Below are 24,230 nucleotides of genomic sequence, written 5' to 3'. Positions count from 1 at the left end.
AGTATGTGGACACCTGCTCGTCAAACATCTCATTCCAAAATCATGGGCAACCTCCACTCTTCTGGGAAGGATTTCCACTAGATGTTGGAACATTGCTGCGGGGACTTGCTTCRGTTCAGCCATATGAGCATTAGTGAGGTTGGGCACTAATGTTGGGCGATTAGGCCTGGCTCGCAGTCAACGTTCCAATTCATCCCAAAGGTGTGGGTTGAGGTCAGGGCTCTGGACAGAGCCTGTCTCTTATACACATCTAGATGTGTATAAGAGACAGGTTGGGCACTAATGTTGGGCGATTAGGCCTGGCTCGCAGTCAACGTTCCAATTCATCCCAAAGGTGTGGGTTGAGGTCAGGGCTCTGTGCAGGCCAGTCAAGTTCTTCCACACCGATCTTGAAACCATTTCTGTATGGACCTCTTTTGGTGTACGGGGGCATTGTCATGCTGAAACAGGTCAGGGCCTTCCTCAAACTGTTGCCACAAAGTTGGAAGCACAGAATCGTCTTGAAAATCATTGTATGCTGTAGATTTCACTTCACTGGAACTAAGGACCATTTTCAGTGACAGCTTATCATCCTCCTTTTGAATCATTACATGGGCCCACTTTAATTGCTCAAAACAGACACAGAGTGAGTGTTAAAGACCTCTCTCTCTTTATTTGTAGTRYGACAGTTCAAAGTTTTTTTCTTCTAAAATAAACAGAGCAAGAAACAACCATCTCACAATTGTAGGGGGTGAAAGAACATGACTAAGAACAAAAGCAAAACAAGAAACCTCAGTGGTAGAAACATGCTCCAAAGTTGTGACTGTAAAATGTAAACTTTTTTCAACCGTGCCTTTTCTCCTTACAGCTGTACACATTTTTGTTTGAGTAGTTTGTCATTATTACCAATATGCAACTTTCTCCATTGACTTCAAGTAAATGCAATAACGATTTGGTCTCAGTGTCCACTCAAATAAATAACTGATCACACGTACAAAATCTAAATTCTCAAACAATTATATTTAAAAAAAGCTTGACTTTATCTTAACTAAATCAGTTTAGTACCTCGGAATATCATGAAGTACGTATACCACTTCTGCTAAACAAACTATGAGCAAGGAAATGGTCACTACAATCTTCTTCCCAAATCAGATTTAGCTAAATTGAAGACAAAAAAAACATTCAGCTGCCAAAATGTTAAAAGGCCAAGTTGTTCAAATAAATAGTGTGGTTTTGTGCCATAAAGCATTGGTATTGCAACGCTATGGGAATCAGACCTGGGGGASACAAGGACGGCATTTAACCACCCCACTGAACCTTACTAAGATACCATCTAGAAAAATAGATTTTTTCCACAGATAAAATGAAGTCTCAAAATCTAGTCATTATACATTACTCATGCAAGTTAAAATGTCTTGCAAGAGAGATGTGACCATTTCAGTAGTCTGTAGACTTCACTTGACACATTCTGGACATATCCAATTGACAGAYAACAAAACAAGGGAAGAATCTGTTTGCGTGTGGGTAATGCTGAGTGGAGAGATGTCCTCACAATTTATTTGCAGATTGGTCACAAGATAGAAACAGGTCATTTACAGAGTGAAAAGTAGGAAAAAGTTAGTTCACTTAAACCATTTGTGTACCATGGACACCCCTCTCAAGCTGTAGAAGTACATGCGTATGTTGCASTCTTGATGCTCTTCAGTTTCTTCATGTATACTGAAACAAGGTGCTTTACAATGCAGAATTATTTCAAACGCCTGCATCAACAAGATGAGAAACTAAGCAGGGCTGTGTTTACTGTGAGAGGCCGTGCCCCTCTCTCTCTCTCTCACACACACACACACTTTACCTTCTAATTCCTTGTCATAAAACAGTTAAACTAAAGACAGCCTGTCCACACCTTTACTTTCTCCCCACATTTGGGGATTCCTTAAAATTCTTCTTTATAAAAGAAAAATAGATATTTATATATACTATATACACAAAGCGTGGAGAGAAAGACATAGTCCAGAACTCTGGGATCATCTCGTACTATCTATCCTCCTCGCTTTCTAGAGCTTGTAGAGATCCTGCCATCTTGAGGTCCTGCCATTTTTCTAGAGCCAGGAGAGATCCTGCCATCTTTCTAGAGCTTGTAGAGATCCTGCCAGCTTGAGATCCTGCCATCTTTCCAGAGCCAGTAGAGATCCTGCCATCTTTCTCTAGAGCCAGTAGAGATCCTGCCATCTTGAGATCCTGCCATCTTTCCAGAGCCAGTAGAGATCCTGCATTTGGAGACTGCCACTTTCTCTAGAGCGCAGTAGAGATCCTGCCATCTTTCTCTAGAGCCAGTAGAGATCCTGCCATCTTGAGATCCTTGCCATTTTCTAGAGCCAGTAGAGTCCTGCCATCTTGAGATCCTGCCATCTTTCTCTAGAGCCAGTAGGGATCCTGCCATCTTTCTAGAGCTAAGTAGAGATCCTGCCATCTTGAGATCCTGCCTTCTAGAGCCAGGAGAAGATCATGCCATCTTTCTAGAGCCAGTTGAGATCCTGCCATCTTTCTAGAGCCAGTAGGGATCCTGCCATCTTTCTAGAGCCAGTAGGGATCCTGCCATCTTTCTAGAGCCAGTAGAGATCCTGCCATTGGCTCTTTTTCCTATGAGACGGCACATCATCTCTGTCAAGCCTCTAGGTTTCTAGAGCAATGAAAAAACCCACTCTCTCTCCATCCACTCTTTCTGTTGGGACTGGATTCTTCTCTATCTTTTTTAATTCCGGGTCAGTTCTGACTATAGTCTGACCCTCCTGCAGCTCTGTTGGCAGTCCTGCTCTGTCCTGTCTGGGGTTCGTGGGCTCAATGCCCATCCATCTGGAGCTTTCAGTCCGAGTCACTGGTGTCAGAGGAGGACGAGGAAGAAGATGAGGAAGAGTCTGAGCTGGAGCTGCTGGCGCTGAGGCGAGATGCTACGGCGTGGGGCTCCACTGCACTGGGCTTCTCTGCTGAGAGAGAGAACGATACACACAAGGTCAAATACTTGGAATATAATGTTGAAAAGACAACCTACACATTTTGCAAAGACCTGAGCTGATCTCTTTCATGAAACACTATGAAGGTGGATAGGGCCATACATTAGAGAAAATGTATTTTAAATACATTTTGGCTTGTAGTTCCACATCTCTGTGAATGCTCTGAAAGTATACTGAACAAAAATATCAAATGCAACAAGARTTGAGATAAAGTTCATGTAAGGAAATCAGGCAATTTAAATMAATTCATTGGGCCCTAATCTATGGATTTCCTGACTTATATACAGATAGATATGCATCTGTTGGTCAGATATCTTGAAAAACAAATCTGAAAACCAGACCATATCTGGAGGGACCACCATTTGCCTCATGCAGTGAGAAATCTCCTTCACATAGAGTTGATCAGGCTGTTGCTTGTGGCCTGTGGAATGTTGTCCCACTCCTCTTCAATTACTATGTGTTGTTGCTGGATATTGGTGGGAACTGGATCATGCTGTCATACACGTCGATCCAGAGCATCCCAAACATGTCTGGTGACTATGCAGGCCATNTCGATCCAGAGCATCCCAAACATGTCTGGTGACTATGCAGGCCATAGAAGAACTGGGACATTTTCAGCTTCCAGGAATTGTGTACAGATCATTACAACAAGGAGCCGTGCATTATCATGCTGAAACATGGGGTGATGAATGGCATGACAATGGCCTCAGGATCTCGTCACTGTATCTCTGCGCATTCAGGTTCCCACCGATAAAATGCAATTGTGCTTGTTGTCAGCTTATGCCTGTCCATACCATAACCCCACCATGGGGCACTCTGTTCACAACGRTGACATCAGCAAACCGCTCGCCCACACGACGCCATACACGTGGTCTGAGGTAGAGAGGCCGGTTGGACATACTACCAAGTTCTCTAAAACGACGTTGAAGGCGGCTTTATGTGTCACGCCCTGGCCTTAGTATTCTTTGTTTTCTTTATTATTTTAGTTAGGTCAGGGTGTGACATGGGGTTAGGTTTGTGTTTTTGTATTGTCTTGGGTGGTTTGGAGTGTCTAGGGGGATTTGTTAGAGTGTATGGGTTTGTGTTGAGTGGATGTGTCTAGAARAGTCTATYGTTTAGTGTATGTGTCTAGTATAGTCTATGGTTGAGTGTAGGTGTTTAGAAAAGTCTATGGCTGCCTGGTTTGGTTCTCAATCAGAGACAGCTGGTCATAGTTGTCTCTGATTGGGAGCCATATTTAAGGGAGCCATAGGCTTTAGGTATTTGTGGGAAATTGTCTATGTTATACGTTTGTAGCCTGTATGTGCACTACGTTCATAGCTTCACGGTCGTTCATTGTTTTGGTTAGTTTGTATAGTGTTTTGTGTCGTGTCCATCTTCGTGGTGTTAATAAAAGAAGATGGCTTATTTTCCAAATGCTGCGTTTTGGTCCGTCTCTCAACAACACCACCGTGACATTATGGTAGAGAAATGAACATTCAATTCTCTGGCAACAGCTCTGGTGGACATTCCTACAGTCAGCATGCCAACTGCACGGGGTATAAAAACTTGAGACATCTGTGGCATTGTGTTGTGTGACAAACTGCACATTTTAGAGTGGCCTTTTATTGTCCCCATCACAAGGTGCACCTGTGTAATGATCATGCTGTTTAAACAGCTTCTTGATACGCCACATCTGTCAGGTGGGGTGGATAGATTATCTTGGCAAAGGAGAAATCCTCACGAGCAGGAATGCAAACGCATGTGTGTACAACATTTAAGATAAATAAGCTTTTTGTGCTTATGGCACAGATCTGGGATCTTTTATTTCAGCTCGTGAAACATGGGACCAACACTTTACATGATGTGTTAATATTTTTGTTCAGGGTAGTTGTCATGTCTGCTGTGTCTATTCTTTGGGCACTGATGCAGATTTATTCTGACTCACCTTTGGTTTTCTGAGGCTTCTTGCCAGAGTTGAGCTGSCCGCTGACATCCAGCAACCTCTGCTCCAGTTCCAACTGCTTCTCCAGAGCCAGCTCCTCCCGGGACTTCCCTGCTCCACCTTTCTTCCCTGCTAACAGAGAGGAGACCAGGGGGTTAGATGATGCAATGTCTGCATTCACCAACTGATCCAATAAACGGAGACTAAGTCACTATGATGCTACCCAGTGAAACCCTTGAAATTTGCATGACATTTGAATGAAATTAAAACAGAAAAGCCCCATGGTTAGCGCCCATCCGGGACACGTAACAGGGGCCAGAGAACATTCAGGGGGGGTCCGGCGCTACACAGGAAAGCTCCCTCACCATAGGGTTTGCGAGGCTTCTTGCGGAGGCAGGTCATGACGTAACGTTCCAGCTCMCGCAGCGTGGACGGCTTGAGCGTCTCAAAGTCGATCTCGATCTCCTCTGGGTTGGTGTCGCGCAGCGACGGCTCGCGTGCCTGGATGATYTGAACCACGCGGCCCAGCTTCTCCCCGGGCAGCTTGTTGATGTCCAGGCTGAGCTGCCGCTTCTCGTCGTAGCTCATGGGCGARACCTCGTCTTCCTCCTCGGAGTCGTAGTGGGGGAGCATGGCGGCGGCGCTCATCTGGTGCATGCTGAGCGTCACTGCCTGAGACTTCTTGGAGGACCTGAGTGTGAGAGTGTGATTTAATGAWTCAATCCTGAAGGTAAACAGTTTGCTTTTGTCAGGAATAGTTTTTGGGAATGGTTGTAGTATGGAGTAAATAAATCATATCATTACAGAGATGTTAAAAACGATAGACACCGCTTGCCAGTAGAGGGAACTCACTTGCTCTTGTTGCTCTTCTTGCCAGTGCTCCTCTTGCCCTGTGTGGAGCCCCCTTTGCTGCTCTTGGGTGTCTTCGACATCTTCGGCATCTTGGTGACCTTGGGCGTTTTAGCCGGCCGGATGGGTATATCCTCTTCGACTGGRACCCGGCTTCCCCGATGCTTCTCGGGCTTCTTCTTCTTCTTCTTGTCCTTCTTCTCTTTCTTCCMCTTAGGCTTGACGATGGGGCCCTGGGAGAGTGCTGCCAGTTGCTCATGAACTGCTTTCAGCTGATGGGACCGTGGAGAGGACACGGTCAGTGACTGTTGTGGCAAACACTTCCAGCTCAGGTTTACATAAATACTTTTGTATTWAWWWWTTWWAATATATATATATACTGTACATCTTTTTTAATTACCTGCACTTTCTTGATTTTTCTGACAACTACATTATTGAAGAAAAATGTATTACTACAACAGATATGTGGTTGTCTCATCTAGCTGGATTAAGATGAACGCACTAACAGTAAGTCGCTCTGGARAAGAGRGTCTGCTAAATGACTTAAATGTAATGGAATTTTGTGATGTAACGTAATCTGACTGTTGATGTGTGTGTGGTGTTGCGGTGGGCGCAGGGCTGGGTCAGTCTACCTGTGTACACACCTGTTCCTGCAGCTCGGCCAGGCGGTGTGCTCGCTCCTCCTCGCTGTCCGAGCTGGGGCTGCTGTCGCTCTCGCTCTCGCTGCTGGGGTCGCTCTCAGACGAGGACGAGGAGGAAGATGAAGAAGATGAGGAGTGCCCACCCATGGAAGCAGGAGGGGCCGCGGGCTCGTCGGGCATCTTGGCAAAGCAGAACTCAAAGACGTCCTGGAGAGAGGAAGATATCAGATCAGTGCACTCAGCTGTACGATACTACTGCTCAAAGGCATAAAAACTCAGKCAAGAAAAGACACATCTCCATGCTTAAAATGTGTTGACCCGTACCTGTAGTTTGCGTGCCATGGCTACCACGTCATGGTCTGGAGGGTTGTACTTGTAGCAGTTAGAGTACATTATCCTCACGTCGCCGGCAAACTGCTGGGCGTCCCGGTARTCTCGACTGTCCATTTTCCTCTGCAGAGGGAGATGGGAGGAGGATAACGTCACAGAATTACTGACAGTCTACCTTCATGGTGCTTGATGCAAATCTGATATACAGCCCTTGCCAAGGGTCCATTYTGTGAGGTTTACAAACAGACWGTGTGGTGGAGCAAAGGAGGCTGCWGAGGGGAGGACGGCTCATAGTCATGGCCAGAACAGAGCAAATGGAACGGAATCAAACACKTGGAAATCATGTTTGATGTATTTGATACCGTTCCACTAATGCCGCTCCAGACATTACCACGAGCCCATCCTCCCCAATAAGGTGCCACCGACCTCCTGTGGTGGCGAGGCATGTACCTTGATGGTGCTGAGGTCCATGGGCTGCTTGATGATGTCGTGGTAGTCGTGTAGGCCCAGCATGGAGGCGTCCACTGGTTTGTAAAAGGGCCAGGCGTACGCRGCGTGTTTCTTGGACAGCAGCTCTTTGAGAATCCCGTTGCAGTACCGGAGCTGCTGYCCCAGTTTGCCGCGTCGCACCGGCTGGAGCTGCACAGAATCCGGCAGGTCCTTCTTCGGGGGCTTGATAGGGCGCCCGCTGACTCCCCGCCTCCCTGCAGGTGCTTTGGTGCCCGCRGTGCCTCTGCCGCGGCCCATACCAATACCCATCCCCATCCCGAGCCCCAGGCCCAGGCCATGGCCTACCCCCAGCGAGGTGAGTGTCAATGGTGAGTCGGGCCCGCCGGCCATGCCCATGCCAATCCCGCCAACGCCCACGGTGATGGGCATGGCCATGGTGGTGGGGGTGGTGGTGTCTGCTTTCCGCTTCACTCCCTTTTTCTGTTGGGAGACAGAGACACAGGGGCTCTTGTCATTGGCTGAAAGCTTACCATTTCGGATAACGGGCCAAGAAATATTTTAAAAATAGTAAACGACGATGTCAAATGATGTCGCCAATTTCCGCCTAACATTGTTGCAGTAGGTACTCTAAAGTAGCACAAACCGTTAAGGCCATCAGGTAAATTGTTTAACAACTTTGTAGTTTAGGGGTAAGTGAACACTGCACAGACAGAATTTGTGTATGGCCTGCTGCCCTTACCTTSGCTGTGGGCTGTGTGGGGGATAAGCCTAGCATAGCAGGAGTACTGTGGAGGGTGAGAGGTAGGCTCTTGGCCAGGAGRGTCTGTGGSGGGGTTGAGAGCGACTCTGGGGTMTCCGGCGTGGGGGGAGAGTACGCYGACTGGGACACTGCCGGGACCTGGTGAGCAGTCGTCACTCCTCCTGGTACTGAGYCAAATTAAGGGYYAAAAAGTGGTTACGCATGGGAGTTTACACYTATTCATGTGGTCCTGTGTCGCCYAGTTGGTAAAACATGGCGCTTGTAACATCAAGGATTGTGGGTTTGACTCCCGATGGAGCCGCCCATAAGAAAAATGTATGCATCACTAGGTTGCTTTAGATAAAAACATCTGCTAAATGGCATATTATATATAGATTGATATATTGATATATAGATTGATTGATATATAGATTGATATATAGATAGATATACACGTAGATATTATTCATATTCACATTATCTGACAGAAAGAGTCAATATCAAACACATTTCCCCAAAATAACCACACACAAAAAGAATCGCTCTCAAACACATTCATTAACCACACACAAACAGAATCACACAAACCCCCACATGCTCTCCTGGTGCTCACCTGTGGCCCTGCGTCCTCTGCCTGGCTTGCCCGGTTTGCCCCGTGGTGGAGGAGGGGGCAGTTCTATCTCCTCCTGGGGCATCTGGGCAACCTTCTGAAGGAACGCTTTCTCCAGGGACTGGGCCATCAGAACAATATCATCTGTTGGCTGGGAGACAGTCACCATGGAAAAGCGTTACCCGGCTGGAGATTACATGTAGGGCACATAACTTCTCAAAATAGGATGTGAGATCAGCGTCATCTCTATCAGATAGATGATATCTTTAGACAGTTTATAAGACTGGGTTTATTAGTGCCGTATCTCTGACAGTTTCCAGAGACGTCAAATATAAATAGATAATACGATGTTGAGCTTTTTAAACTCAAACGGCGTTTTGACTCCCTCTAGTGTCCAGCCAGTAGCCGCAGTTGGTCAATGGCTCATTTATGACAGTGGAAATGTTAACTGTGGTTACAGCATTTGTGTCTCACACACACACCTTGTTGTAGATGTAGCAGTTGGTGAACATGGTGTTGAAGTCCTGCATGCACTCGCTGGCGCTGCGGTAGTAGTTGCTCTCCAGGCGCCGCTTGATGGTCCCCATGTCCATGGGCTGCTTGATGATCTTGTGATAGTCCTGAGACAGAGAGGAGCACGTTTACTTAACGCTGCCGTGCTAATAATAAATAAACGGCGCTCTCCACGCCTATTCAGCGCTGTATTGTCTGTAAGCTTGGAAGAAAGGCTTTTAGAAAACTTTGAAAAGTCCCCAACCTAACATAAGAATATTCTAAATTCCTTAGTTCTATTAGGTCTGAAAACTGAGACATCCTAATACGCAAATAGGATTAAATAACACTATTTGAATATCTATCGAGAAATATCCGCTGTCCGTCTGAGTTTGGCTAAGGTACAATGTGYCTGGGCTCTCTGGAACAGTGGCTTGCAGGGACACTCACAGGCAGGCTGAGCTTGGAGGCGTCCACAGGCTCATGGAAGGGCCATGCGAAGTGGTGCCTCCACAGGTACTTCATCATGGCTCTCTGGAGGAACTGCAGCTGGTTGGTGGCGCGGCCCTGCCGGTTCGTGTCGTGCACTAGGGGCCGTGGTGACCCAGAGGGGGGAGCTTGCCCGTGGGGGAGCAACGGCGGGCCCTCGAATCCCTCGAACAGCAGTGARGGTTTCCGGATGCGCTTTCCGGGGCCCGGRGGGCCCTGCTCCATCGCCATGARGCCATGCAGGCCTACGTCGACCCCGCCCAGGGAGCTGTTGACGGAAAGGGAGGAGGGAATAAYCATAGAGCAAWAGGGCACAAAGACAAATGGGGAGGTGGAGAAAGGAGAAGGTATTGGATGAATCAGCAGTCCTCATTGAACAAGCCTTCTACTTAGCTAGCCCACTCGAAACGTCTTAGATGAGGACAGGTAAGCAAAAAATATCCAGTCAATAGTGACTAATTCCCCCTCTCACCATGATTACGTTTCAGTTGAGCTTTGAGTCACAACTGCCTCATTGGCATTAACAGAAACTAAAGGATTAGCCAGACTACCAGTGTCACAGACTGTAGAAAATATACATATGGGTGTGGTTTCAGGAGTTCTTGGACAGCTGYCCTCAGGCAGGCATTTGTGAGGTTCACCAAGTAGCCAAAAAGCTTTCGCAATACACCATGACAAGGATGTACGGGTATATTTAGCTTTGAGCAGTTTGCATTGTTACACCATGAACCCTTTGACTGTTGAAACCTTTCTGTTGACTGTGGTTTAGTGCCCCTGGCTGATAATATCTGTGGGTTAGAAGTAGTCTCAATAGAAACAGTTTTATCTGTTGAAACTGTGATAAGAGCCTGGCTGGACATACACAGCAACAGTTATACTCWTACCGAACATAAAGTGACATAACATGTTACATAAAAGCAGCCTGTTAAATGAAACAGTGGATTTAATGGAATGCAGTGACCATTATACTGGTGATARGATCCCATAGTCCTGCCATTAAAACACCCAGAGGCTTAGAGGGGAGCAGTGTTATAGAAATGAGGGAAGACAACACCTCCATGCTTTTAACTGCACATTTCTCATCTCCCTGGCAACAAAGCTAACAACTCCATTCCATTGGCTGGAAGGTTATAAAACATGGTAACTAGAACCTACCCCCCCCACCAACAAAGTTGGTTTGTGCATCTAGCATTGTGATACAGATACAATGCGTGTTTTAACGGGATTCATAAATGGAGGGGCTCAAGAGTGCAGTGATCAAGTCACTCAGATCACAGGTGACCCCGTTCAAATGCACCATTGACAAAATTGAGCTGATTTATTTATACACCATAACCCTGAATGAGTTTGTATAGACTAGTAAAACTGTGCAAATAGCRTGTATTCATATTCCATGCCTTGTGAACATTAACTATGTGTATTGAAAGGTGCACTGTTAGTTGGCAATTAGAAGCCACTTATGGACAAATACTCTAGGTCTCTTCATAATTGCTACCAGGAATTAACTTCCTCTATAGGGACAATCTAAAATAATATGGAAAAGTTGCCAGTGATGCAACTGGGTGACATGTCTTGTGCTTACATAAGATAGGGAACAGGGCCTGGTCCTCTGAAAACAGGAAAGTAGGGGTTAAATGTTTACGATCAATCCCCACTACTCAAATTCTCAAGATGAACTGACCAATTTCGAAAAAGTTAATATCAAAAAGAGGCCATTACCAACCATTCTATACTGTAGGCTGTGTCTACATGTTGCCTTCAATCAGACTAGATCAGTAGAGCTGCATCTTCCTCATAAGTTAACACCAGAGACTACTAGAACAGAATTTTATATTCACCTGTAACTTACCTTGACACAAACAAATAACTGATGCAAACCGTGACCATTACGTAACCTACGTGGAAGCCATGCTGTAGTGACTTGACCCATTACCAACTCTACAAAATGAAGACTGTTTCAGTTTCTTGAAGAAAAACGGGTTTTGTAGCCTATGATGACCATGACAATCCAAGTCACAGATATCCCTTCTACTCATAGCTTAATATCAGCTGGTATTCAAATGATACAAGTTGGAAAACACATTTGACATTTAGTGTACTTTATTATAAAAGTAAAAAGCTTTCAAATACATAAAACTTACATCACTGACACTTATCAGCAACAAACATCAACATGAGCTACATTTCCTTTAAAAATAATTATTTGTGAAAGGAAAGACCGTACTAACCACAGAACATTATCCAATTTACATTTTACTCTAATGGTTACAAAAAAAATAGATGTCTATTAATATTTTCCAGGTTTGGTGAGTGGAAAGGTAGTGGGTGGATTGTGAGACCATTGCAAGGACCTGATGGGAAACTATTCCCATCCAACAGTTAGATACTTGACTTGCACATGCTGATAAAAAAAATACCATTGCAATGACCCGGCGTTAGGCTGCAATTATATGACGGCTAAATGATCAGCACTATCCATAACCGTAATGCAGCCATGACATGTAACGTTTACCACCCTGTTTGCCAAATATATCCCACCCCATCCAAATACAGGAGAACGAGACTCACCAAATACTTCAAACCAGTAGTTAGCTACCAACCCAGCTTACCTCGTTCTACTCAAATACATTGGTGATGCAGCTACATTAGCTTGCTAACGTTAACAAGTAACTTACTGTTTGTTGTGACTACCAAAACAGCTCAGTTAACTTAGTTGGRTTTCACTAGACGAGCTTTCAATGGCTAACGTAAGGAAAACAATCATGGCTATTCTATATACTTATATCTATTAGTTTGCCAAGTTCGAGTTAACGGGAAAGAGCTAAGTAACAAAGTAGACTTCCCGGCGAGCAATGACCGTCTGCTAGTTAGCTAGCTAACTTACGGCTACTAACTTAACTGACACAGCAAACTTATCCCATGGTAGCCAGTTACCGAGCAATAATATACCCACCAAACAATCACAATGTGAAAGAACTTCGCTAACATGCCAACATTCACCCAGCCATTAACAGTTAACCAACAGGAAGAGAAAATAAAAAGCGAAGGACAGTTATGCTCGTGTAAATCCAGTTTAGCGATATCACCAACTAACGTTAGTTCGCTTGTTATCYTGCCAGATGGGCTAGGCAATCCTACTACCGCAAGGACTAGCTACCCGAGACGCTGGGAAGATGGCGTCGGTGCAGTACGATTTAAACGACAGGCGTCCCAAATAATTATTGTCCTATTTTGCAGATTGACGAGTGATCACATCCTGACAATTGTCCAATATTGTTTTTTGTTGCAAAATTATACAAACGCTCTATGCCGATTGAGCAGTCTTGGTTTAACACTTTCGGTGAACATGTCGGTAATCAGAAAGCATCTGTTTATAAGTGAATACTACTCCTAATGCAACAATARGCTTTCAGATCGCAAATTTAAATTCAATTAGTCCGATCGGTACCTGTCATGGGGCGGGTTTATGGCCGTCTCCATCGCGATGGATCCGGATTCTGTTTAAATACCAATATTCAAGTTCCTGTTTTGCCCGTGCTTTCCTCCAGCCCTCACGGAATCCAACTGATCACTGCTTCAGCGAAATGGCATCTCGCGTCTATGCCCGACAATTTATAGACCAACCATGCATTCTATTGGATACGAAATATAAGACTACGCCCTATGATTTTCTATTCGCAGTTGAACATGTCAACCAGGGTAACCACACCTCCAAACACCATTTGTTTTCCTATATGCTTCCCATCCAACCGATTTGTATATTGTTATTATCAATCGCAATATTACTGGCTAGACCTCCCAGCACTCAAAATGTATACTTTGATTGGTTATTTTACGTAGTCGATTACGAAATGCGACATCCAACAACCCGCCCTTTCGCTTATCAAATTACATTACGTCAGCGTGGGCAATGCAACGATAATGATTGGTCYCTGGAGCTCCAGCGCGAACTTCCAGAGTAAACAGAAAGCAAGCCATTGGTTAGCGAGTTCAGTCACACGTATCTATCAGATGCCAAACGTAGGCCGAGCGCTTAAACACATTTCTTTCCGAGTAGCCGCATTTTAGTTGTGTTGACGGAGCGCCATCTTGAAGTGCACACGAGCTTGACTGTGCATACATGTGCATACATGATGGTGTCACAAAATGTACAAGTAATACCACTCCCTGCGTTGGATCAAAAGGGCGATGATCATAACGCCTAGTTTCAAACCACGTGCTGTCTGACCTAACTACATATTTTACCAGGAATAATTATTTCTGACAACTACAAGAAAGGCTACCATTATCCGAGGCCTACTAATGTCATAACTCAACCAAGGCCTGACACTATTAATAGCACAACATTTGATGGACACAATAGCTTAACACACACTGAAGCTGAGGTTTTAAATGTCTTAGGGAGGATAAAGCAAACTAAGCTAAAGTGGCAAAGGAAATTGCCCTCCATTGTATGACACAGCAATTCTCTCAACTCTTGCTGAAATGGTTATCAAATCAGATAAGAATTTCGGATATACACACAACCACTTAACAATTACTATAAGAGAACCTTCTAGCAAAGGTCGCATCTGTTAAGAATTTTAGAGAAAAGTTGCTCAACTTCAATAACACCCAAGTAGGCCGCATTCACGATTTGAACAGTTCAACTAAATCATAACTATAAACCTTACAAGTCGTCAACATTAGCTGTCCAGAGAATCCAAACTAGTTATATCTACATTTAACATAGACAACTAAATCCCCAACCATTTCCTATCATACCAAGATATTCATTCGACGAAGTCCACGTGCAACAAACMAGAGTATACTGAATTATCAGCACAATGCCAACCTTCGACAAAAAAAACTCGTAAAGGTAGTTTTAAAAYCTCTACAAAATGGTTCCCAAACGATAATACCCATCCCCCACACCAAGGTTACACGTTCTCTTCAATGTCACTCCACTAAATCCTCGCGATTTTCAATATATACGGACAAAAAGTATACATTTGAAAGCTTCTAAATACAATGAAACTTGAATTAAACCATACATTAATATTTGTCTTAATCTTGAGTAAATACCAACAAAGAGTTTGCTAATTGACTCCCAGGGTTACATAAAATGTAACTATTAAAAATCTCAATTTGTAAATCCATTATGCAAAGTAAAAACTTTACTTCAAAATTCTRCTTGTCCTCCATCACGATACTTTTTTTTTCAACACATTTCCCTCAAACATGTCCGACTTCTTCATCATTCTTTGGGTGGGGGAAGGGAAGTCATGTGATGAATAAGCTCATGGCAAAATGTTTGCCAAAAAGTTGTAGGCTACACACTCACTGCCCCAGGGGAAAAAAATATATTGATGTATCCAGAAATTGTCATCTTGCCGTTACAAATCATATTCGTTGTCCACATGTTGCTGTATAAAAGTTAATTCGACCATATTGTTGATAACTTGGCGAAATCCTGAACAAAGGGCACGCTTTCGGGTATCAAASCGTTGCTCCAATTGGACAAACCCAAACCACGTGGTGCGTATTGGATTGATTGAAACGTTTCCTTGACAAAACTGCAGTAATACATGCAAGCGGACAATATACATTTCTAGCATCGACACGAAACTTATATTTGTTATAACTGCAGGTCTTCTCTTGACAAAGTTTATATTTTGGTTGCCAGCATAGTGGATTCCACTGCGACAGCAAAAGCAAGCTGTTGCGCATGCGTAAAATATGGGCGAGCCAGTGGAAAGTGGGATATTGCCTCTATACACAGTAGACTCTGTTCTAAGGTCAGTTTTCCATTTGGAGAAGGCAGAGAAGCTTCGTTAGGACCTGGAGATGGTATCTGATTCTAGATCTGTGGTCACTCATGCAACTTCTACCTTCAGCTCTTATGAAGATTATTATCAGAAMATTAGTATTTGTAATGTATTGAAAATGTCAAATAAAATGTTTGAAAGAAAGAAAATTAGAATTCAAGTAACAGTAGGCTAAACATCAGAACATTTTGGAAAAATGATTGTGGGTAGTTGTTTAAGACACAAGTGCAATGKTCATATAGTATAATGGGAATTGATTTAATCTCCAAACTACAAAGAAATGTTCATTGTTATCTTGCCACTATCTTGCCACAACCTCACGTCTATAGCATATCAGGTCAGTAGGCCTATGCACCACACACTGACATATTTGGGGGATATAATGGCCAACTTGAGGTGGCCATCGCTGGGTAGTTAATGATCTAATCAGGCTTCCAACAGAGAACAAGCTGTCCTTTGTGCTTTCTCAGGACTTGACAAATGGATAGGCCTAGCTGCTGAAGTTGTATGCTCACACCCCACCCTCAGTTCACAGCGCTCACTCAAGAGTAAGACGTCTCTGAGTCACCAAAGCATTCGGTGGATGAGCCCTGTTACATGATGATTTGGCCAGCAGGGGAAGTGGTTGCTAGGAAAGCTCTCCCCACCARGACTGGAGAGCCATCCATGGCAACATCCCCCTTGACAACTGACGATGCAAGCAGAGTAGTGTGGAAATACAAGGGAAGGTACAGTATGGCTCGCCAGTTCATGACTATGGAAAATGATTTTCCTAATTTGCATTTGTTGAGCGAGACCCTCTCTCCTTCCTTTCACATTCTATGTATACCATGAACAATTAGCATTATGGCATAAATGTTATGACTTGATTGAATACCTAATAAAACTTGGAATAGACCTTCTAACTTGATTTATTTGGTCCCTCAGCTCCCTTGCATTAACTGACTGTTTGTGMCTGTGTATAATAAAATAGCTGGAATGGAAATATTTGGCCAACTGTCATTGTACCAATGTTTTTCCTACTACCCACCTACTGTAATTGCAGTGCTCTATGTTCATCAGGGAAGCTCATCAGGCAGAAGCGCCTGTAGAATAGCAGACCCAGAGTGGCCAAGGGAGTTGATAGGTGGGAATAAAGAGGACCCATGATTGTACAAAAACAATGTATTGCAGATGTAGGATTTCAGGAAACATAGCTTGTCTCAAAAACAGTTGTCCATAGCACCAACATTCAGGATGCGAAAACTCACAAGAATTACAGATGACGGTGAGTCTAAAGACCAGCCTCTCAATAGGGTTCCTACTGTAGCTAAGACTAGGCCTAAATGTTAAACAGCATAACCCCTTTTGCAGCTCTAGACAGAGCCTAACTATCTCCTTACTGGGACTAAAGAGAGTATACCAGGACAGCTGATATCAACTGCCTGTACGTCAGAGGAGGCCGGTGGGAGGAGCTATGGGAGGACAGGCTCATTGTAATGGCTGGATTGGAATTAATGGAGCGGAGTCAACTGTGTGGTTTCCATATGTTTTATACCATTCCATTAATTCCATTCCAGCCATTACAATTAGCCCATCCTCCTATAGCTCCTCCCACCAMCCTCCTCTGCCGTACATACAGGACGCAACAAACACACTGCTGTGGAGCACATTGTAAAATTATATTCAACCCTGAGCTGAGAGAAAAGGACAGGATTCATCCCTTTACTCCTCAACCCTGCCCACACTTATTAACCAATGAGAATGAGCATTTGATTACAATAACTTCAATGTATTAATTAGACCAGGTAACACTGTGGAAAACATGATTTAAGTTAATTGCATTCATTAGTTTAAATTGCCATATTTAGTCATACTTTAGTTTAAAAAGACAGAGCTACAGTACATCAAATAGAACATAACGCATGGGTGAACTACATGCTAATTATGCAACTCACCACACCTAGCTTCCACCTGCGCAACCAAATCGGTAGCAAACAATTAAGATCAGGAACACCTAAACGTGTAGATAGTGCACTTTGTCCAAACCACACAACCACACACATTTTTAGGTAATATTGAAATACATTTTAAAGACCTTTTAAAATGGTGATTAAGCCAGTCTAAGGCTGCCTCATCACAGAGACCCTAAGCGAGATTTGGTTGGGGGGGCCCCAGCAACCTCACAGGCAAAACAATTTAGATAACTGGCGAGACTACCTTACCTAGCAATCTAAAAAATGTTAGCTGACATGGGCTAATTGAGTGACTGCCAATGACTGACATAATAAGTGGAACACTTCGAAATTGCAACTTGTGTATTCTAATTTCTAACTTTTAACAGTAAACTGAGACTCCGACTGAATTCCTAAATAATTTTTTTACTTGGCGGGCCAAACCAAACACCCACAGGCCCAGGTTTGGTCGACCCTGCTCTATGTGTTGTTTTGACAACCCTGTGTTTAAAACATGGTTCTGTCCTAATGCCAGCACAAATAGTGTGCCTGTCAAATTGAAAAGCCTCGAGTGCAGATTAAACTTACTCTTAAAAAGCATGCCCAATGGAGAAACCTCTARTGAAAGTGATTTTAAGTACGGGAATAGACTTAACCTGGATCCCCAAAACCAGCCATGTGTCTGAAACATGGGCTCAAACTCTAATTCTAATTTAGAACTAATTGATACTCAAATTACATTAAATATATGTAGTGCTGCACGGTTTGTACAAATGTGTCCAGGCTTCTAAAACAGCTGTGTAATTATGCATTCATGCTCTCAAAAGGAAGGCAGCATCTAAGAATGATGATTAGCATCGGAATGCTTCCCTCAGAAGGTCACTCCAAGGAGTAGAACACTCAGGGTTTGGAGTGTTCGAATAAAATCAAATCAAATTTTATTAATCAAATCAAATCTGGAACAGACAGTTCACTAAAGCTTTTTCAAAAAACTTTTTCAAACTATTTAACAGTGTTGTAGTAGTGAACTACGTCTAGTTCAACTAGTAATTTTAGTACATTTTGCAGTAGCTTGGTGGTGGTTGAACTAAAATCAAATCTTTGTAGTGTTTTCAGTAGTTAATAACTTTTTTTTTACCATGTAGCAATGTAGCTAACTACACACTACCTTTCTTTTTTGCAAAGAAAATATAAGTAGACCAGAATTTACTTTATTTTTCAGCATCAAACCTGTCTAATTCTCCCTTGAAACATAGCTTTTGTGTTAAATAGCCTAAAATACACATTACATTTACATTTAAGTCATTTAGCAGACGCTCTTATCCAGAGCGACTTACAAATTGGTGCATTCACCTTATGACATCCAGTGGAACAGCCACTTTACACATTCTGTTAACATTGACGCCAGAGTGATCTACTCTTGCAATTTGTAATCTATGACATTTCAGATTTAGATATGATCATTTATCACAAAGTATTTTGGATGTAGTGAACTACTTTTTCAATGTTAAGAAAACTATATTTTTCTTAAGGGTAGCTTTAGTGTATCTTAACTTCTTCCAGTGTGAAGTAATTGMTATCTTGGTAAACTATATTTTCAGAGTAGCTTCCCCAATTGCTATTCTATTGGGTCTAAATAGCTCAGTTGGGAGAGGATTTTACTGAAGATCTAAAGGACCCTGGTTACACCTGCAGCCACAGATAAGCTCTGCATTAGTGATCACCAACTTGAAATGAGATTAAGATTAAGGTGCTTTATGATTTCTCTCGTGTGGTTCAGTTGGTAAATCATGACGCTTGCAGCGGGGTTTTGGGTTTGATTCCCACGGGGGATCAGTACTAAAAAGTATGACAATGTATGCACTCACTACTGTAAACCGCTTGGATAATAGCCCTCTGTTTTGCAGCATACTGTATGTCTCAGACACACAGGCATACAAAATAAGTGTAAGATACCTGGTAATGTAGAAAAGCACCAATATGCTATTGTACTGGTTTCACTTGTACATCTTTTTTTCAAGGGGAGCTCAAGTTTTCCTTCAGGGACAGTTCAAGTTTGCTCTGATTTGATTTATTTATTTTTTATTTAACCTTTATTTAACTAGGCAAGTCAGTTAAGAACAAATTCTTACTTACAATGATGGCCTACCAAAAGGCAAAATGCCTCCTGTGGGGACGGGGGCCTGGGATTAAAATAAATAAATAAATGCAATATAAATATAGGACAAAACACACATCACAGCAAGAGAGACAACACAACACTACATCAAATCAAATTTAATCAAATCAAATGTATTTATATAGCCCTTCTTACATCAGCTGATATCTCAAAGTGCTGTACAGAAAACCAGCCTAAAACCCCAAACAGCAAGCAATGCAGGTGTAAAAGCACGGTGGCTAGGAAAAACTCCCTAGAAAGGCTAAAACCTAGGAAGAAACCTAGAGAGGAACCAGGCTATGAGGGGTGGCCAGTCCTCTTCTGGCTGTGCCGGGTGGAGATTATAACAGAACATGGCCAAGATGTTCAAATGTTCATAAATGACCAGCATGGTCAAATAATAATAATCACAGTAGTTGTCGAGGGTGCAGCAAGTCAGCACCTCAGGAGTAAATGTCAGTTGGCTTTTCATAGCCGATCATTAAGAGTATCTCTACCGCTCCTGCTGTCTCTAGAGAGTTGAAAACAGCAGGTCTGGGACAGGTAGCACGTCCGGTAAACAAGTCAGGGTTCCATAGCCGCAGGCAGAACAGTTGAAACTGAAGCAGCAGCACGGCCAGGTGGACTGGGGACAGCAAGGAGTCATCATGCCAGGTAGTCCTGAGGCATGGTCCTAGGGCTCAGGTCCTCCGAGAGAGAGAAAAAGAGAAAGAGAGAATTAGAGCGAGCATACTTAAATTCACACAGGACACCGGATAAGACAGGTGAAATACTCCAGATATAACAAACTGACCCTAGCCCCCCGACACAAACTACTGCAGCATAAATACATAAAGAGAGACCTAAGACAACAACATAGCAAGGCAGCAACACATGACAACACAGCATGGTAGCAACACAACATGACAACAACATGGTAGCAACACAACATGGTAGCAGCACAAAACATGGTACAAACATTACTGGGTACAGACAACAGCACAAAGGGCACGAAGGTAGAGACAACAATACATCACACAAAGCAGCCACAACTGAATGATGTCAGAGCACTTGTGTGTTTGAATCAGTGCACTGGTCTGGTCAATGATTGATTTCTTGGGTGATTCTCAGGGATAATTGGTGATTCTCAGGGTTGTTCTCACTATTTTATCCCCCATCTGCTAGCTGAAACCACAGGCAGAAAGATAGTACTTTCAACTTGATGGTTGACAAACAGGCTGGGAGGTGTGAATGGCTGGTATGCCATCCTATTGTGTTACCTTCCCTGTTTTTCGGCTCCACAGAATGAACTGAAACCAAGGGAGCAGCCTGTAAATGCACTGGTAAACAACCCTTAACAATTCTCATCTCATTCAACCATTGGGATTCAAGCGTTTCTACATGCATAGTAGAAAGGAAGTGGTGTTTTCATCGTGGATGTCTAGATTTAGTCAAAGTAGAAGTCTGAAGACTTTTCAGAGATGTTTTTTTAAACTATACCTACTGCTGTGTTTATATACTTTCACAAAAGGTAAGTAAGTTCTTTGCCCTATTTTGTTGACTGTTGTGAATCAACCGAAAATCTGGTTTCCCTCTGAGGTACCAGTTCAGAGGGGAAGATACACTGAGATAGTGTTGATTCTGAACATCTTTCATTGTTGATTTGACCAGTACTTGCCAGACAGTGCAACCTGGATTCAGGGCTAGACGTAACATGGTAAACGTAAATCCAGGGTCGTWCAAATCTTACATTTCATATGGTATGTATTCATTTGTGGATGTCCATCATCCTTTTCTATGATATGTTAGACATAATTCGAATGATATGTTACGGATTGCAATTCTTACAATATGTTACGAATTCCAATTTGTTGTGGCTGACTTTAGCTAGGTGGCTAGGGTTAGGATCAAGGTTAAGGTTAGGAGTTAGGTTAAAAGGTTAGGGGAAGGGTTAGCTAACATGCTAAGTAGTTGCAAAGTAGCTAAAAATTAGTAAGTAGTTGCAAAGTTGCTWATTAGATATAATGCTAAAGTTGTCTATGATGAGATTAAAAAACGCAACCTTTGAGTTGCTAGACGTTCGGGTTACGCGCCTACCTATCCTCCCTGACCAACCATTCTACTTTCTTTTAGCCTTAACCTTCTGTCTTATGTAACCAAACCAAACTTAATATACTGTATCATGCTAAATGGAGTGTTTCGGGTTTCCGTTTACTATGTTACGTCTGGTCTATGAGACCAGACTGGACAGTCATGTATGCATGTGGGTTAGTCAAAATACAAAGAAGAGATGTCCCAAATTGACATATACAGTCTGGTTCATATACAGTCAATGAAGACCAGACCCAGCTGCTATCACGTTGGTGCCTATAGGAGAGCCACCCCCTTAAGCAGACCGGAATTGTGACAATTGTTTTCAACGGTAGTAAGATATCTTAATTTATCCACCATCCTTGCTAATACTTCTACTAGATTAATGATATACACAATGGTGTATATACCATGTTACCTTTGGTACCCTGTCCTGCAGTCACCATTTTTTAACAGTTTTTATTTTACATGAACGGATCAATTTCAAGTCACTGTGTACTGCAGGGCCATCTAGAAACAATTATAATGACATGCTCCGTTTACACAGTGCTACAGTGTCATCTAGTGGTCATTATTAGCGTGCTGCATTCTGTATACCAAAAGGATTACATGTCCCACCGGGGACAGACATCAGTTCAACGTTTAGTTTTTATTTGCATTTGGTTGAGTTGTCAACTAACGTGAATTCCACGTGAAATCAACAAAACATTTCACAATGTCATTGAATTTAGTTTAAAAGTTGGGTGAAAAAAATGTTGATTACTTTTTGAAAACCCAATTAGTTTCCCACGTTGGTTACATCAAATACAATTTTATTTGTCACATGCGCCGAATACAACAACTGTCGATCTTACCGTGAAATGCTTACTTACAAGCCCTTAAACCAACAATGCAGTTAAGAAAGTAAGAGTTAAGATTTGTTTTTAAATAAATAAACTAAAGTAAACAATAAAATAACAATAACGAGGCTATATACAGAAGATACCAGTACCCGAGTCAATTAGCGGGTGTACAGGTTAGTCGAGGTAATTGAGGTAATATGTACATGTAGGTAGGGGTAAAGTGACTATGCATAGATAATAAACAGCGAGAAGCAGCGGCATAAACAAAGGGGGGGTCAATGCAAATAGTCCGGATAGCCATTTGATTAGCTGTCAGCAGTCTTATGGCTTGGGGGTAGAAGCTGTTCAGAAGCCTTTTGGACCTAGACTTGGCGCTCCGGTACCGCTTGCCGTGCGGCTGCAGAGAGAACAGTCTATGACTAGGATTGCTGGAGTCTTTGGAAATGTTTAGGGCCTTCCTCTGACACTGCCTGGTGTAGTGGTCCTGATTGGCAGGAAGCTTGGCCCCAGTGATGTACAGGGCTGTACTCACTACCCTCTGTAGCGCCTTGCAGTTGGAGGCCAAGCAGTTGCCATACCAGGTGGTGATGCAACCAGTCAGGATACTCTCGATGGTGCAGCTGTATAACTTTTTGAGGATCTGAGGACCCATGCCAAAACTTTTCAGTCTCCTGAGGGGGAATAGGCATTGTCATCCCCTCTTCACAACCGTCTTGGTGTGTTTGGACCATGATAGTTTGTTGGTGATYTGGACASCAAGGAACTTGAAGCTCTCAACCTGCTCCACTACAGCCCCGTCGGGGAGAATGGGGGCGTGCTTGGCCCTCCTTTTCCTGTAGTCCACAATCATCTCCTTTGTCTTGATTACATTGAGGGAGAGGTTGCTGTCTTGGCACCACACTTTCAGGTCTCTGACCCCCTCCCTATAGGCTGTCTCATCATTGTCAGTGATCAGGCCTACCACCGTTATGTAGTTGGCAAACTTAATGATGGTGTTGGAGTCGTGCTTGGCCACGCAGTCATGGGTYAACAGGGAGTACAGGAGGGGACTAAGCACGCACCCTTGAGGGGCCTCCYTGTTGAGGATCAGCGTGGCAGATGTGTTGTTGCCTACCCTTACCACCCGGGGGCAGCCCGTCAGGAAGTCCAGGATCCAGTTGCGGAGGGAGGTGTTTAGTCCCAGGGTCCTTAGTGATGAGCTTTGAGGGCACAATGGTGTTGAACGCTGAGCTGTAGTCAATGAACAGCATTCTCATGTAGGTGGTCCTTTTGTCCAGGTGGGAAAGGGCAGTGTTGAGTGCAATAGAGATTGCATCATCTGTGGATCTGTTGGGGCAGTATGCAAATTGGAGTGGGTCTAGACTTTCTGGGATGATGGTGTTGATGTGAGCCATGACCAGCCTTTCAAAGCACTTCATGACTACAGTGCTACGGGTCAGTAGTCATTTAGACAGGTTACCTTSGRYTTCTTGGGCACAGGTACTATGGTGGTCTGCTTGAAACATGTAGSTATTACAGACTCAGCCACTGGTACTTCCGGCTTTAGTTTTTGCTTGTAAGCAGGAATCAGGAAGATATAATTATGGTCAGATTTGCCAAATGGAGGGCGAGGGAGAGATTTGTACGCGTCTCTCTGTGTGGACTAAGTGTGGTCTAGAGTTTTTCATCTTTATATATGTCATCATATTGATTTTGGGGGGGTTGAAATGGGTTGGAAACAACGTTGATTCTACCAGGTTTTGCCATGTGGGGTAGGTGGGCAAATAATCAATAGCCTACTACTGATTCTACAACAGAAAAGTATTATGATCATCTAATTTCAATGCTATGGATGCATGGGTTGAGTGATATAGGGTAACGTGGGGTAATAGCCCCCTTCTATGAACAATGTCCAATTGCTGACAC

The 24,230-nt window shown here is 43.4% G+C and overlaps 1 protein-coding gene across 5 annotated transcripts; it reads right to left on the bottom strand.

Annotated features, from left to right (window-relative positions):
- Positions 1-2,501: 2,501 nt before the first annotated feature.
- Positions 2,502-15,220, bottom strand: LOC111955632 (bromodomain-containing protein 2). Of its 5 annotated transcripts, none has more exons than XM_023975851.2 (12): positions 12,963-15,220; positions 9,476-9,782; positions 9,016-9,153; positions 8,537-8,684; positions 7,924-8,111; positions 7,185-7,664; positions 6,729-6,857; positions 6,396-6,611; positions 5,767-6,035; positions 5,280-5,605; positions 4,918-5,046; positions 2,502-2,963 (listed from the first exon to the last, which is right to left on the bottom strand). In XM_023975851.2, exons 1-12 carry the CDS (start codon positions 12,992-12,994, stop codon positions 2,842-2,844), a joined length of 2,484 nt encoding a protein of 827 aa, XP_023831619.1. In that variant the 5' UTR covers positions 12,995-15,220; the 3' UTR covers positions 2,502-2,841. The 5 variants fall into 5 exon arrangements, with proteins under 5 accessions (XP_023831619.1, XP_023831620.1, XP_023831621.1 ...); XM_023975852.2 differs by having other exon boundaries at positions 4,918-5,043; XM_023975853.2 differs by having other exon boundaries at positions 6,408-6,611.
- Between the last annotated feature and the right edge of the window lie 9,010 nt (positions 15,221-24,230).

This window comes from Salvelinus sp. IW2-2015, linkage group LG31, assembly GCF_002910315.2.
Source record: "Salvelinus sp. IW2-2015 linkage group LG31, ASM291031v2, whole genome shotgun sequence".
Taxonomy (NCBI): domain Eukaryota; kingdom Metazoa; phylum Chordata; class Actinopteri; order Salmoniformes; family Salmonidae; genus Salvelinus; species Salvelinus sp. IW2-2015.
This window is presented reverse-complemented; position numbering and strand designations above follow the sequence as displayed.